The sequence below is a fragment of the Cricetulus griseus genome, chromosome 6, assembly GCF_003668045.3.
Source record: "Cricetulus griseus strain 17A/GY chromosome 6, alternate assembly CriGri-PICRH-1.0, whole genome shotgun sequence".
Lineage (NCBI taxonomy): Eukaryota > Metazoa > Chordata > Mammalia > Rodentia > Cricetidae > Cricetulus > Cricetulus griseus.
Window position 1 is genome coordinate 73,430,574 of NC_048599.1, and position 16,767 is coordinate 73,447,340.

Below are 16,767 nucleotides of genomic sequence, written 5' to 3' on the forward strand. Positions count from 1 at the left end.
GAGGCACAGCTGGATCCAGGTATGTCAACACTTTCTTCAGGAGATTCTCTGTTCATCTCTTGGCTTGCTTTCCTCCAGACCCCTCCTCCTATTCCCCCTTCTTCTTTTAAGATTTGTTTTTATTTTATTGTATATATGCTTTGCCTACTGTATGTATGTCTGTGTATCACATGCATAGAGTGACCATGCAGGCCAGACAAGGGTGTCTGATCTTCTAGAACTTGAGTTACAAATAGCTGTGAGATGCCTTGTGGGTGCTTGGGAACTGAACCCGGCCATCTGGAAAAATAGCAAGTGCTCTTAACTGCTGAGCTGTCTCTCCAACCCCATCATGCCTCTTACCTCTACTGAGTGGTCTTTGGTGCTTCCAGATTTGCCTCATTCTTGTTGCTTAAGGTCTATAAAACCAAAGAGCTTTTTTTGGTATCATTTCAGTCCAAACCCTGAGACCAGCTCTCATTGGTCCCACTGTGCCACTTGTGGATTGGTAACTGTGACCAAGGAGATGAAATATCCTGGTCAACATGGTCTGGCACAGAGGCCTACTCCTGGAACCTGGGAAGTGGCAGCCGTACCTAAAGCACATGGACAAAGTAGAGAAGGGCTTTCCAGGGACTGTCATCTAAAAGGAGAAAGCTGGGAACAAAGTGGCCTGTTGTCTAATGAGTTAATGAATCAGAATGAGTGAGTGAGAAGAGATGAGGTCAGAGGCTTCATAAAGGGACAAGATTGGGTTCATCAAAAATACAAAGGCATAGAAACAGAGCTTGGGAGACCTTAAGCTGTAAAGATCCCAATATTTACCATCAGGAATTGTAGATGGAATGTGATCCCTACAGAGATCCCATTCTGAGAAACAGACAGGAGGATTGCTATAGATGCAAGGGCAGTCTAGCTAGCTTGCATAGCAAGTTCAAGACCAGTTAGGGATACATAGTCCTGTCTTAAAAAAGCAGGGGAGAAGGGAGGATGTGGGGGAGGGAGCAGGGGCTAGAGAGATGACTCAGCAGTTGAGAATGTTTGGTGCTCTTGCAGAAGACCTGAGTTCAGTTCCTAGTACCTATATCAGGCAGCTCACAGCCACCTGTAACTCCAGCTCCAGGGGTTCTAATACACTCCTCTGGCCTTCATGGGTACCTACACACACACACACACCAATCCCAGTGGTGTTTTTAAAACCAGAAATAGAGAAATCTATCCTGAAGTTCAAGTAGAGCCTCAAAGTACCTTGAAGAACAAAAGCAATCTTGACAAAGGACACATTTTGTAAGTTTCACACTTTGTTGTTTCAAAAATTAATTTTAAAAAATCTATGATAACCAAAACAGTGTGGTCTCAACTTTACGACAAACACAGAGATCATTCAATGATTTGGAAAGAGAGGCTGGAAACAAATCCAGTATTTTTTTTTTTAATCAAGGTTTGTCTATGAGGAAAAGGGTGATCTTTTTAATAATGGATATCCACATTGCAAAAGAAGGCAGCTGGAGCCATATCTAACATTATCAACCAAAATCTCTCGAAGTGCACCAAAGACCTTTATGTAAGAACTAAAGCTAAAGGGCTCTGGGCATAGAAGAAAGATTTAATGGCCCTGTTGGACACTGTTGGAAAACTGCAGAGCCAAGAGAAACAAACCAAGTACACATCCTTGAAAATAAGAACTTTGCCTATCAAAGACACTAATAACAGAGTGAAAGATAACCCACAGAATTATGAATCAACTATCTGACTAGTGATGAATATCCAGAACTTAAAGAAATAGAAAGAATTCCTGCTATGCATCAATTTAAAAAATTAATGGAAAAAAAGGACTGGGATTTGTGGTGTTGTACTTGTCTAGCATGCATTATGCCCTGGGTTTTAACTATGTCACCACAAGGAGAGAGGCAGATAGAGACAGAGACCAGGGGTGGGGGGAGAAAAAGGCTTTGACACAATTAATAATCACGAGACGCCATTTCACATCTGTTAGGATGATCATTCTAAAAAACAAAACAGAACCCTAGAAAATAGTAAGTGTTGGTGAGGATATGGAGAAGTTAGGGTCGTTGAATACTTCTAGAGGATGTGCAATGGACAGCCACTGTGGAAAACAGTACCATGGTCCCTCAAGAACCTGAACATGCAGTCAATATGAGCAAGTAACTCCATGCCTATCTATATAGCAAACATAATTAAAAACAGGAACTAGAAACTAAAATAGGTATTTGTACAGTGTTCACAATGGCGAGAAGCCAAAAGTGAGCCAAGTGTCTATCAAACGAATACATGAAAAACAAATGTAGTCTATACGTACTGGAATGTTACTAAGCCTTCAAACAAGAAGGCCACTCTGGTGCCTACTGAAGCATGACTGGCACTGAGGTCATTGTGCTAAGTAAACTAGTCTCAGAAGGAAAACTATAGCATGATTTCTCTTCTACCAGGTACCTGGAGTTGTGGAATCAACAGTAATCTTTAGGAACAACCTTGGAATAAGAAGATGGAGAAACTAGGAGTTTTTTTAATTGGTATAGAGCTACAGTTGGGGCCAGTGAGGAAGTTACGAAAATGCTGTTGGTGATAGTTGGCAAAAATGAGAATCTACTTAATGTTGCTGAACTATGTGCTTAAAGATAGTTAAAATATTAAATTCTGTGATATATATATTTTACCACAACAAAATGGTATAACTTACCTGGTTGAACACAGGATCTATCTGTGTATATGTGCATACATAATTTTATAAATATGCACATTCATACACACACACACACACACACATACATACACACACACACACACATATATATATATATATATATATATATATATGTCCATATTTCTATTTTACTAGCTTTATGGGCCTCTTGGAAGTCCAAGGAGATTTAGTGCTATTTATTGATAGGTGACAAGTATTCAGTAAATATTCACAATAGAGATAAAAATAAAATAGTTATATTATTAAGGTTTACTTTTATTATTTATTTGTGTGGTGTGTGTGTTTGTGTATGTGCATACTTGTATGTGTGGGTGCCGTAAGAGGCCAGAAGAGAGCACTGGACTCCCTGGAGCTGGAGTTACAGGTGGTTGTGAGACACCTGATCTTGGTTCTGAAAATGAAATTCAGGTCCTGTGCAAGAGACCCAGGTGCTTTTAGCTCTTAGCTACTGGGCCGTATTTCTAGTTCCCAGGGAACTCTTTTGAATTGTCAGATGTGCTTTTTTCTGCACACCTGGGACAGAGGTTTGAATACTTTCTGGGAAGAAAACAAGAGCTGAGCAGAAGCGTTGGCTGGATTACCTTTAATCAAGGGATTGTGGCTCTTGGTTGGAGAACTGAGAGAGCTGTCACTCATGGGGAAAGAAGACAGCAAAGTAGAGAAGCTGTTCTGAACAGCTTTCTTCAGAGACAGGACAGAGATCAAGGCTGCAGAGATGATGCCTGAGTGAAATGGGGTCCCAGCAAGCCAGGTGGCAGCCAGCCCCCAGGCGGGTAAGACAGTCCTCAAAAGGAACTTGAGAGTTCTGTGAGGGGACCTCAGCTGAATGTGTGGGCAGTGACAGTCCCGTATCCAGTCTATACCTGGGCCCTGATGCCCAAAGGGAGGGTGATGCATCAGTGCCCTATCCTTCCTTCCTTTCTCCTGTGCCCCACTCAGCTCCCTTTAGCTAATACCAGTGGGCAAAGAAACCATTGTGTAGTCCTTGAGGGCAGCCTGCAGGATGCCCTTTGTGACATACAGGGCAGTGGCAAGGAGATCTGTCAGAAAAGGGCAGACACACCACAGCAGCCAGCAAAAGCATCTCACCCAGCCAGTGATTTTTCTCCTGCTCATGTTTTTCAAATGTTTGAGATATTTTTATCTGTACATTGACCCAGAAAATCTCATTTTTCCCCAGCAACTAAAAATGAAGTAATACTGAGCATGAGAAGAAACGCGTGTTATCTTAGAGAACTTTTTTCTCATAATCCATACCAAATTAATGGTTCACAAAAGGAAGTAATTGCCCCATAAACGGCCAATTTTGTATTTCTGAATTCCTGTTATGCTTGTATTCAGTCACCTGCTCATAACACCGGGTGCACATTCCTCTCATGAAAGTTCCCTGACCAGCTGACAGTTGGGCTGTGCTTTATATTTATATTTCCAGAATTATAAAGGCCACTTGAGTCAGTTTAGCCCCTGGAAAAGACACAGGAGTGGTTAAGAGCCAGAAATCAAGACTGCTTGGGTTCAAATCCTGACTCTGTCACAAATGAGCTATATGACCTTGAACAAATCCCTGTCACTCTAGGCCATGGTTTCCTCATTTGTGAAAGGCAGTCATAAATAGATTTCCAGGGTTAGATCAAGATGGAGATGACGTGCCCATAGCCCAGTACCTGGCATGCTCCTGCAATCTTGTAAACAATGCCTTGCTATTCTTTTTTCCTCCTTGCTGTCCCCCCACTGCCCTTCCATCACAACCCACAACTTCTGCTGAAAGGTCCCTTCCTCGGCCTCCCTGTCACAGACCCTCACCTTATTTGGCATGTCTCCTTCCCCTTTGTTCCTGTGTCATCTAGATCGTGAGCACGTCCAATGCCTCCCAGGCCGTCACATTGGTGTACGCTGTGAGCAATCAGAGCTCGTTCCTCAATGGCACCGTGGCCAGCAGCCTCCTTAGCCAGCTCTCAGCGGAGCTGGTGGGATTCTACCTCACTTACCCTCCACTCACCATCGCTGAACGTGAGTATGTGCGCCTCAGCCTCGTGGAGAAGGGCCCTGTGCTTTCCCCTGGGGATCTTTGTCCATGCAGCAGAAGAACATCTGTTGTGCTAAGCTACACACTGTGTGTGTTATCTCGAGCAACTGGAAACAATGCAGCACATGGTGGTTAGATTGACAAGAAGTTCATTGCACACTGCAAGAAAGCTCTTGCTTGAGCTTATGATAAACCTATGAAGTGGATGCAAAGCTAAAAGAAAAATAATTGAAGCTACCCCCAAAAAAATTTTCACAGGATATCACTCTCCCACAGCTAATAGGGCTGCGTGGGGTCCTGTGCTCTGAGCACTGCCTTCCAGGGTATCTGTCCTTAGGGGCAGTCCATGTTGCCAAGGTCTTCTCTCCTCTCCACAAATCTTCCTAGACCTTCAGGTTCAGCTGGCAACAGACAGTATAATGCAAACTTTGTGATCTGTGTCATGACTTCACTTGAAGTCCCCATAGTCTGAGGCCTTGGCTCTCTGTCATGCTTGTTACATAATCCTCATTACTGTGCAGTCAACTGGACTTTGAAGACTGAGCAGCCCACATTTTGTCACTAAACATTTGCTGCGTAGCTAAAGGAAGTGATGGTCTGTACCCTAAATTTAATTATTATATTTCACAAGGTCACTGGAAAAGAACTCCTTTAAAATATACCCATTAGCAAAAGTGCTTTGTAATTTCTTTGTGTAGTTGTTTTGATACTATAAATGAATGAGATCACACACTTCAGTAATTAGTGTATGCATGCACGCATGTGTGTATGTGTGTGTAAAAAGTGTTCTTGTCACTTAGAAACCACTGAAAAGTTTTTTAATGTGTTTACTGGAAAGCTCTAACAAACTTTCAGGCAGTAAGGATGACTCTGAACTTCATAAAAAGATTGTGTCATAAAAGATGGCGGCAGGATGTCATGGGTGGCTGGTGCAGGAGTTACTTTCTTTAACCAGCTTGGTTTTCTGATAATAATCACAGTTAAGTTGAACTGAGCAGAAGGGACTTGGAAAATGGCTCAGTTGGGAAAGTGCTTGATGTGCAAGCCTGAAAATATGAGTGTGATCTCAGTACCCACATTAAAAATAATTCTGGTGACGTGCTCACAACTGTAATACTATTGCTGGGAGGTTGGCCCAGGAGGAACCCTGGAAGCTCACTGGACAGCCAGACTAGTCAATCAACAAGTTTAAGGTTCAGTGAAAGATCTTGCCTGAGAAAATCAGGTGAGAAGCAATTTAGAAAGACACTTGCCGTCATCTTCTGCCTTAAACATACATGTGTACACTTATACATACATGTGTACACTTATACATACACACACACACACACACACACACACACACACACACACACACACATGAAGGATGTACTGCGTGCTGACTATATGTTAGACACTATACTGAGTCCTTTAGGTGTGTGAATTCTCATGGTCACCATGCTGGTAACTCTTTCTCCCAGCGCTGGGGTACCACATGTAAGCCCTTACTGCTAGAAAGATCCCTTTAAGATATAACCATTCCTTAGACCTCCATGGTGCTAGATAATCTGCACAGAGGAAGCCCCAGCTAAGATAGGCTGCAACTGTGGGTATTGATAGTGATATTGTTCCGTTTAAGAAGGCGTGAAGGAAAAACTCCAAAGAGAGACACTCCTGAATCAAAGAGAGGAACTCCTGAATCTGAGCCCCTTGTAGAAACTGTCCCTTTACTGAGTGACCTTTCTATCCAATGAGATAGTTTGACCTGTGTGCAATGATTTCCCAGAAATGGTAGTGAGGGACCTAGCTGCTTGCCAGCTTGTTACTTCTATGTGTCCTTTGATAATGTTTACTCAAAAAAAAAACCTATCAAAGGAATTTGATGTGTTTTTTATTTGTTTTAGCACTGGAATATCCCAACCTTGATATATCAGAAACAACCAGAGACTACTGGGTCATCACAGGTAACATCCTACTTCTGTATGTCCCTCTTCATACCATCAGGTTGGTTTGTCTAAAAAGGTGCCATTTGGTGACAGAATCGACACCTTATAAATCAAGGAGTTCCTTCCATGGGGCTAGAAGGGATTGGGGAAGCTAAGAGAAGAACACCCTGAAGATGATTACTGATAAATAATTCAGAACTGCTACCTCAATGGTCCCATCTTCAGTCTATCTCATAGCATCACCAGTGGGTGATGTTTGGAGCATGTCGTCAGCGTGAGTGGCTTGTAGAAAGCTTTCTTGTCAAACTGTCTTTGGACCACCAGCCCACAAATAATGACCAGGAGACTTATTATTAATTAGGAAAGCTTGGCCTTAGCTTAAGCTTTTTCCCAACTAGGTCTTATAACTTAATTAACCCATGTTTTTCAATCTACATTCTGCCATGTGGCTCGGTTACCTCTTCTTAGTACAGCCCATCTGACTTGCTCAGGTGTCTAGATTCCTCCCAGTTTCTCTGTCTCTGCCCAAAAGTCCCACCTATACCTCCTGTCTAGCTATTGGCCATTGAGCTTTTTATTACACGAATCACAGCAATACATCTTCACACAGTGGGCAAATACCCCACAACATTGGCTATCTGGTGCACGTCTGTGTGGGTAGCTGTCTGAACGGATGGCAGACGTTCACTGCCCTGCAAAACTCAAATCAAAGCCAGAGGAGGACCATATATGTGCTGCTCCTTCTCGGGGCACCCGACTCACCACACACCAATCCTGGTGTGCTCTGCAGATGAGGTCGAGTGGGAGTCGAAGAGCAAGCATGTTCTTGTGGCATTTTCTCTTTTCCCTTGACATTTCACAGCTGAACATTATGAAACAGTAAAAGCATTCTGTTTGTGTTTTCAAAAGCCTCACAGTGGCTCTAAAATGAGAGAGTCAACATTATTGAGGCAATTGGAGAGGACAGCTGTTTGTAGGAGTAAAAGTGACCAGCCCAGCCATCAGTGTAGACAACTGAAAGTTAGGTTCTTGATGTTCTGCAAGTTTGAGACCAAGACACTGATAGGTTTGTGTCTTCCTCCCATTGCCTTGGCTTGAAGTTGGTCACCTTTCCCATTTGTCTTTACTTGTTCTTCCCGATGAGCTTGTCTGTCCTGATTTCCTCTTCCTATAAGGACATCAGACACATTGGATTATGGCCCATGCTCATGACCTAGTTTTAATTTCATTACCCCTGCAAAGACCCTCTCTCCAAATACTGTCACCCTCTGATATATTGGGGCCTAAGACTTGCACATGGGAATTTGGGGAACATATTCCAGCTGGTCAATGAGGAGGAAGGAAGATCCTTCAAGACATGGAAATGTGTATAAAGGGAGCAGCTGCCCCAAGCTCCCTTCCCTCATCCATCCTTCCCTCACTGCTGTCCCAAGCAAGTGGCCGGTGGGTTGTTGCCCAAAAATCCCAGGGTAGTTCCCACCCTGCTGCAAAGATGCCTGCCTGCACTCTTGTAAAGACAAGATCACCCACGTGCCCCACTGCAGAGTCTTTGGTATGCAGAGGTCATTTTAACTGCTAAGAAGGCAAAGTAAAGAGGCGTATTTTTAACAGAGTAGAAACAACTCTACCAGGAGGCAAACCCTAGAGAGGCCATGCTAACCCAGCAACACATCTCTGAGCCAGCAGGTTACATAACGACACAAAACTGCATGTCTTCCTCCAGTGACGGTGCCTTTTCCTTCACAGATATTCCCCCTTCTCTGAACTTTAAAGTTTACATTCAGTGATCATAATCCATTCTTAAACATAGGCAGTCAGCGGTGAGATCCCCTCCCCATCTTCTCACACCTTGCTCTGCCTTCGTTTTGATGGCATTACCTTATGGAAAGCCATGCACACAGTCTTGTTTCTGAGCTCACCTGGGACTTAACCCTTCATACCCACTTTTGTGACGTCCTTCCTCATTGCTGTTGTTGGCATTGTAGTTAGTAATCAAAACAGCTGCTACCATCCCTCTGCTGGTGGCTTCAATCAGTTAGTACTTGTGTGGAACGAACTATGTTTTGGCATGACCCACTTACCTTCTATACAAACTATGACTCACTTTACAAACTTCTGGGAAGCCTCTGCCAGTTTGCCCTATCATAAATGGAAAGGCTGACGACTGGATCCAGAAATGAGGGTCTTTGCTCGGCCTTGGGCCCCAGACCATCACCACAAGCTCTGCCCTTTTCAATTTGTAGCAACTCTGTAGTTTCTATTACAAACTCTGCTTGCTTTCATCTGTTTTACAACTGGAATTAGATGGAGTATATTATACACTTCCCGCTCTTGCAGAGGGTGGGTCCTTCGATGGAAAATCACAGCAGTGGGTAGCCTCTGCTGTTTCTATGTACAGAAAACCCATGGGCTGTCCTGCCATATGAAGATCTTCCAGTTGGTTTTATAGAAATGAATCAAGTTAGAGATACCCAGATACTAGTGACTAGGGCTTGAAGATATGGCTCAGTCAGTTAAGTGCATGCCATGCAGTCATGAGGGCCTGGATAGACTGCCCATAACCCACATTGAAGAGGAGGCAGTGGCAGGCAGATCCCTGGGCCTCATTGGCCAGCTAGCCTGAGACTAATCAGCAAGCCCATTGGTCACTAATAGAGGGAAGAGCCTGTCTCCCATTTATACATCTGCCTTTGTTTCACTCACCAGAAACAAAGTGGCAGAGATAATCGCAGTAATAAGCGATTTTCTTCTTTTCTCGCCTCTGCATCTTACTAGTGTGTCCTAGAGCCAGTCCCCTGGGCTTTCTGGGCTTCACAAACTCACTTGTAGAATGAGGGCAAGACACCAGCTGAGCACGGAGACTCCTGGAGTTTGAATGTGTGGGATTCAACCACAAATGAAACAATTTAGCTCAAGTTCAGGAGAATGGTCCATGCCTGATGATGGATCTTAGAGCCCAGAGTGATAATAAATAAAATGAGGGGGGGTGTGTCGCAGTCTTGGACTTTTCCTACCCAGCTCCTCTGAACACAGCAGGGGATTTGGAAGCCTTCTCTACTCTGAATCTGTAGTGACTGAGAGTGGGTGGCCAAGAGGGCCCTAGCTGATGTGATGAAGGGTCTGAGCTACTGTGTCACTGTGACAGATGTGAGTACATGCCGCTCCATTGCCTTCCAGGTAGGCAGACAAGGTCAAGAAGAGTGTGCTGTGGACCTTGGAGGAATGGAGGAGATCCATATGCAGGGGCACAGATCCATTCCTTCCATAATGTTTCTTCCTCTGGCAAAAATGGACCTAGCAAAGGGGGAGGGGGGGCTTGTGTTAGCAACAGCCGACACATAGTGGTGTTCTATAGCACCACCAATAAATGTATTATTTACTGAATTATTTCTTCTTCACAATCAGTAGTTAGCTCAGTGGAGACCTGAAGCCCTGAGAAACTATGTGGCTTGTCCCGGGAAGAGGAGCAGTGATGCCAACTGATATCCCTGCTTCTGACCCCCCAGTTCCCCGCAGCTTGCACAAAGAAAACACACTCTTTTCTGGAGAGCTGCAGGGGAACACACTCAAGCGGTCGAGGCGTTAATCACTACACTGCCATGAGTGCTTCCCACACTCTCCTGTACTTTCCTTGAGGCATTTTGTTATTTTAAAGAGAAATGCACTAAAAATACATATAAAGTAAAATGTCCCATTTTAAGCATCTTAAACTTACAATTGAGTGGCACAGAGAATGTCCATTATACAAGCAACCATTAACTGCTGGAACATTTTTGTCACCTAGAAATCTGACGACTGCCTTTACGTAGTGTCTGCCTTTGAATCATGACAGAGATTCCTGTAAACCATCTGTGATGCCCCCTCTCTTCCTCTTGTCCACTGGTCAGGGAAAGCCAACTTAGAATTCATTTCAGTGGTCTGGGCTGTATATTACTACATAGGGTGTTTTTGAACCTGACTCTCCTGTCTGAGGAGCCCTGGGAGTCTGCAGGACACTGGCAGAGCAATATAGCAGTGTTCATCTCTGTTTTCAGGGACTTGCCTGACAAACAACCTAGAGTCCCTCACCTGGGCTCTAGAGCTATGCTTTACACTCTCCAGGGGGATCATTTGGCATTTATGGCTTCAAAGAAATAATTTCAGAGACCCGGCTATGGGTTTTATTTCTTTCTTGATTCATGTATCAATGTCATTCTCTGAGTGTCATTTTTGATGGCTTGGTCTGGCCCTGTGTGAGATTCCATCATTGGTGCTGACTGCATGCAACACCCTGCTTGATCAGTGGCTACAGAGACAGCATGCTCTTTAGGAGGGGCTATTTCTTGGTGGATGGATGGTATTCATGACACTGGACTAGACTGTGTTAGAACCAACTCTTAAATGAAGACTCTTCTATTCCATTCCCATCCCTTGTGAATTTTGATGGCTTAAAAAAAAAACAAATCAATTTGAACACTTAAAATTTGGGGTGTGACTGTGTCTGAAGGCATTGTTTGCATGCTTATGGTGAAGCTGCTTCCCAAGGGATGTAGAACAAGAGTTGGACTCTGGACATAAATGAAAGCAGGGAATTGCCATGTAGAAAGCCCCAGAGAGGTCCTAGTGTTCATTACAACTCTCATCCATACATTAGCAATGGCTTGCAACTTCACTGTTAGTGTCTCTCCTGCTGTCCCCAGAAAGGGCAGCTAAAATCTAACCAAGGAGAGGTAAGGGCCAGGAAAGCATCCCATGTACCTTTCATAGACGTGGCCAAACCACCTTAGGCATCCCCTTTGAGCTTAGAGCCCATTAGTCATGTGCTTGCTGTGAGGTACCCTTCCTTTTTGCAGAGGTCTGGATTCCAGTGGCTTGCTAAAGGACCCATAATTGACAAGAGCCAGAAATGAGAGAGCATACACTCCTTCCATTAAGTTGTCTTATTCTTGAATGGGAAAGGACATGATGGGTCCTGGGAAGCTTTAGGGTAAGCTTTAGGGTAAGAAGGATCCTATCTAGTAGAGAGAGATAAGGATACTGAACAGCACAGTTTGCCCACATGTATGCATTCAAGTTCCAGGATGGCTCCGTGAATCCTCGACCAAGCTGTTGAGAAAGAAAACTAAACCCCAAATTAGGATTTGCAAGTGAGAACCAGCCAGACCCCAGTTAGCAGCACCTGCAGCTCGGCTGTGTTCCCAGTGGACTCTGTGGGATGTGTCATCTTTAAAAGTTTGGGTTTGGGCCATTTCTCTGCATCTGTCTCTATCTCTGTCTCTGTCTCTGTCTCTGTCTCTTCTCTCTCTCTCTCTCTCTCTCTCTCTCTCTCTCTCTCTCTCTCTCCTGTTCCCTCTCTCTCTTCTCTTTCCCCACTCTCTTCCCTTCCCCCAATAAAACTTCCTTCCCATGTTTAAAAAACAGTTTGGGTTTGATGCTGCAGTGTTTGATATGTCACATCTTACAGAAGAAATACACAAGCGTTGGAGTTATACAAGCTTGGGTTCATACCCTGACTCTGTTACTTACTCACTGGATAGCCTTAGGCTGGCCACTAACCTTTCCAACATGTGCAACACACGGGCAACTATTCTTAACTCATGAGCTGTCTTGAAGGAGAAGTGAGGTCAGGTTGTGGAAAAGTAGGTAATGTTGGCCAAGCAACATTGTAAGTAGGGCATGCGGCTCTTCTTGGTTATGCAGGGCAGGTGGTGGTGTAGTTACTGAGTCAGCAGGGATTCTGGGCTCTGAGCATCCCCTCTGCCTTCTGCATCCTCAGTGCTCCAGGGTGTGGACAACTCGCTGGTGGGCCTGCACAATCAGAGCTTTGCCCGGGTCATGGAGCAGCGTCTAGCCCAACTGTTCATGATGTCCCAGCAACAGAGCCGGCGGTTTAAAAGGGCCACCACCTTGGGAAGCTATACTGTGCAGGTAGGTGTGTGCAAATGGGGTTTTCTAGTGATTGCAGGGGGAGTGTGTTCCCTGGGATTAAACAACTGCGTGTGCCCAGAGGCATATCCTTGCTGCCAACAGACTTAAATCACTTGACCAGCATTCCTCTGAATCTTTTGAGGCTGAGGGTCAGTCTCCTCCTTCATTGTCAGTACCTAGATTACCAGGAAAGGAGTCTCTATACATGTAGGTATTCATGAAGAAAAGTTCTCACCCTCCTGTCAATTCCTTGTAGTTCTCAAAGAAACTACCAGCACAAACTTCTCTGGGTTAGTTTAAGGGACTTGGGTAGTCAGGACATCAGCTGTCCCTATGAAGGCTATCTCCACCTCCCTCCACACATTATCCACTTCCTCCTAGAGTGGGAGTGTCCTTAGCATATTTGAACCAATTCAGGCAGCTTAAATACGATTAACTTCATCCTTCGCCCCTGGGAACCCATCTCTAACATGCTAGGCTAATTGACAAAGCTCACATTACAAATGCCCCCCTAGTTGTGTGGCCTTCTGCTGGCTCATGAACTCCTGATTGACAACCGACCATGTTTGCAGAGATGCACAGTATCATGCTGTCTATGTGGAAGCTGCAGACATCAGCTCAGTGTCTGTAGATCACATCTCTGTGGCTTCTTGAACGGCATCCACCTGCTCACGCTGCATAAGTTGCATCACAGCCCTGGCAGACGCTCCATGTCTTCTTATATGCAGTAGAAAATTGTGCTCATTGTCCTATTGGATGTCAATTTGGTTCTGAAAGTTTGCTCCATGCCAGCCCACCCCTAGGTAAAAGGATGGTTCGTTTCACAAGAAGACAGGATTGTGATTTCCCCTCTGTGGATCTGTTGCATGTGAGCCCTACAATTCACACTTTTCCTAATGACAGAAAGCAAGTCACTGGTGACCACCTGACTGTGGAGTGGTTTGCATCAGTTCATGGGAGAGAAAGGACCATCTTACAAGCCCAGTGCTACTTGTGGCCCTAGCACTTCCACACATCTCAGAGAGATGGCATGTCAGATTTCAGAGAGACGGCATGTCAGATTTCAGAGAGACGGCATGTCAGAGTATAGCAAACTGCATTTCTTTTTTCTGAGAATTTCTACATATAGATGCTATAGATTGCTTCTGACATCATACTTGGCTAAATCTTGGTAAGAAGCTCTTATCAATTTGGAAATGAATGAAGTTAATAGATATTTGAATTATCACTCACCTCTGCCAGGTTATTCAAATACTGCCAGCCTGCTCTCCCACTAGGGAAAGGAGTGACGAGTCTAAGCCTCCCCCAAACCCACACGATGGCAGTTCAATTATCTTTCACCCAGAGGCCTTTCTTCTGGGTTGAGGTGTTTTATAAAACGACTTCCCTTCATAAATATGGAGATGAAGATGACTAGAATTTAAACTTATTTTTTAGTAGATGTATCTGGGAAGATGGCTCAGCCAGTGAAGCGCTTCCTGTACAGGCATGAAGTCCTGAGTTTGGTTCCCTAGAACACATGCACAAAGCAGGTATTGACAGCACACACCTATAACACCAGGACTGGAAAGGGTAGAGACAGGCAGATCATGGGGGTTCACTAGCTAGCTAGGCCACATTAGTGAGTTCCAGGTTCAGTGAAAGACACTTTCTCAAAAACCAAACTAGAAAGTGATGGAGAGAGATACCTAACGTTGACCTCTGAGCTCTACACAGGCAACAGCAACACACGCACACATACACACACACACACACACACATTAATTTTTAAAATTATATTCCCTTTCTTCATATCCAAGTTGGACGTGTTTCTGAATTTTTTTATTTACCCGGTCTTGTATTTTCTATATAGATTTTTTTTTACTCCCCATGTGTAGATCCTTTAAAATATGCATGTCATTTTTCCTGTTTTAAATGTGAGACTCTGTAATTTGTAATTAACAGGCATATGAACTGGAGTAGTTCATTCATTATATTCTATTAAGTAACTTTCCATAACTCATTTAGTCAATTTACTACTATTGATTTTTTTTAGGATTTTTGTGTTGTTAATCAACTTATTATAAACATTTTTGTAATATCTTTTTATATTCTATGAAACTCAATAACTGTAATGTATACTCTGAAAATATTATAATGCAATATTTATCAATTAATTGCTAATTTTAAAAGCCAAAAGTTAAAATCCTAAATGCTCAGTGTTTATGTATGTGGACCTCTGTGTCCCACCATTCAGCCCTCTCCCACCAGCAGCTCCCCAAATATCCACACTGAGACTTATTATTAACTATAAATGCTGATAGCTTAGGCTTGCTACTAACTCTTACAACTTACATTAACCCATATTTCTTATCTACACTCTGCTGCATGGTGTTACCTTTGTTCATCATGGCATGTTCATCTTGCTTCTCTCTGCATCTCCTGGTGACTCTGCCCTCCTTCCCCACACTCTTTTGGTCCTCAAGTCCTACCCAACTTCTACCTGTCCAGCTATTGGCCATCCAGCCATTTATTAGACCAATGAAAGCAACAAATGTTTACAGTGTACAAAAAGATAGTTTCATATCATTTCCCCATTTTTATCTAATTAAAATTATTAAATAAAATTATTTACTCTAACATAGTAAAATTATATACAAGACAGTTATCAAGTAAGAATTACAGTCACAATATCCAGTCCATTTATATTTGGCAAATTTAAAGAAAATATTCGATTATCTATCCTATCTTTGTGAGTCTAAAATTTTATACCAATTTACCTTTTATTGTAACTAAGGAAAAATTTAGTCTAACTATTTAGTCTTTAATTCCATCAAAGACCCCAGAAGGGTGCAATGTTACCTAACTACAGGGACATCTGGCTGCCTCGACAGTCACCCAGAGTTTCTCTGTAATGTCAGGGCATTTATCTTTGGCCTACAGGCCTAGTATATCTGGAAGGCATTTCTGAGAAGCAGGGAATTTTGAAGGACTGTCTTGCCTTGTCTTGGCAAAGATTGGCATTGCTTTCTTTTGCATCCTGCTGGTCCAGTTTGGACAGTATACTGTAGGCAGTTGAGGCAAGGGCAATTTCTTTGCCCAAATGGCTAACATTTGATATGCATCATCTTCTCTGAAGTAAAATGATTCTGCCAGAAGCAGACATGTCTCACTGTCAAGAAAAGCCTTATGTTATTAAAAACATTTTAAGATTCATAGTCTATAAGTCTTTGAAGTGTTTGAAGATTACCTATCTAAATATATCTGTTTAACCTTGAAAACATACCTAATATGACTACAAGTTTGATTATAATAGATGACTAACTACTAGCCCGTATTTTTAATTACACATTACATTTTTTGTTTCTAAATATTTTTTATTTTTATAATTGTTATTAGACCAAATTTAAATTAGAAATAAGCTTCTTTTACATGTCAATCCCAGTTCCCTCTCCTTCCCCTTCTCCTCTACTCTCCCACCCCCTATCCCAACCCCTTTCTGCTCTCCAGGGAGGATGAGGCCTTCCATGGAGGATCTTCAAAATCTGTCACATCATTTGGAGAAGGGCCTAGGCCCTCCCCCATGTGTCTAGGCTGAGAGAGTATCCCTCTATGTGGAGTGGGCTCCCAAAGTCCATTCATGTACTAGGGATAAACACTGATCCACTGCCAGAGGCCCCATAGATTGCCCAGACCTCCAAACTGACATCCTCGTTCAAGGGGTCTAGAACAGTCTTATGCTGGTTTCCCATCTATCAGTCTGGGGTCCCTGAGCAACCCCTTGTTCAGATCAGCTGTTTCTGTGGGTTTCCCCAGCCTGGTCTTGACCCCTTTGCTCATCACTCCTCCCCCTCTGCAACTGGATTCCAGAGTTCAGATCAGTGTTTAACTGTGGGTGTCTGTTTCTGCTTCCACCAGCTAATGGCTGAAGGCTCTAGGATGGCATATAAGGTGGTCATCTCATTATCAGAGAAGGGCATTTAAGGTAGCCTCTCAGCTATTGCTTAGATTGTTAGTTGGGGTCAAACTTGTAGATCTCTGAATATTTCCCTAGTGCCAGAATTGTCTTTAAACTTATAATGGCTCCCTCTATTATGTTATCTCTTTTCTTGCTTTCTTCTATTCTTCCCCCTGACTAAATCTTCCTGCTCTCTCATGTCCTCCTCTCCCCTTCTCTTCTCCCCTTCTCTTTCTTCTAGCTCCCTCTCCCCTCCCCACATGCTCCC

General features: G+C 43.4%; 1 protein-coding gene across 1 annotated transcript in view; it reads left to right on the forward strand.

Annotated features, from left to right (window-relative positions):
* Kiaa1549l (KIAA1549 like) overlaps positions 1-16,767 on the forward strand; it is a 267,208-nt gene that overhangs the window by 170,190 nt on the left and 80,251 nt on the right. Inside the window, exons 7-9 of the mRNA XM_035446940.1 lie at positions 4,552-4,714; positions 6,614-6,673; positions 12,411-12,562. Of these exons, the coding sequence (XP_035302831.1) occupies positions 4,552-4,714; positions 6,614-6,673; positions 12,411-12,562 (375 nt within the window). The remainder of the gene's footprint in view (positions 1-4,551; positions 4,715-6,613; positions 6,674-12,410; positions 12,563-16,767) is intronic.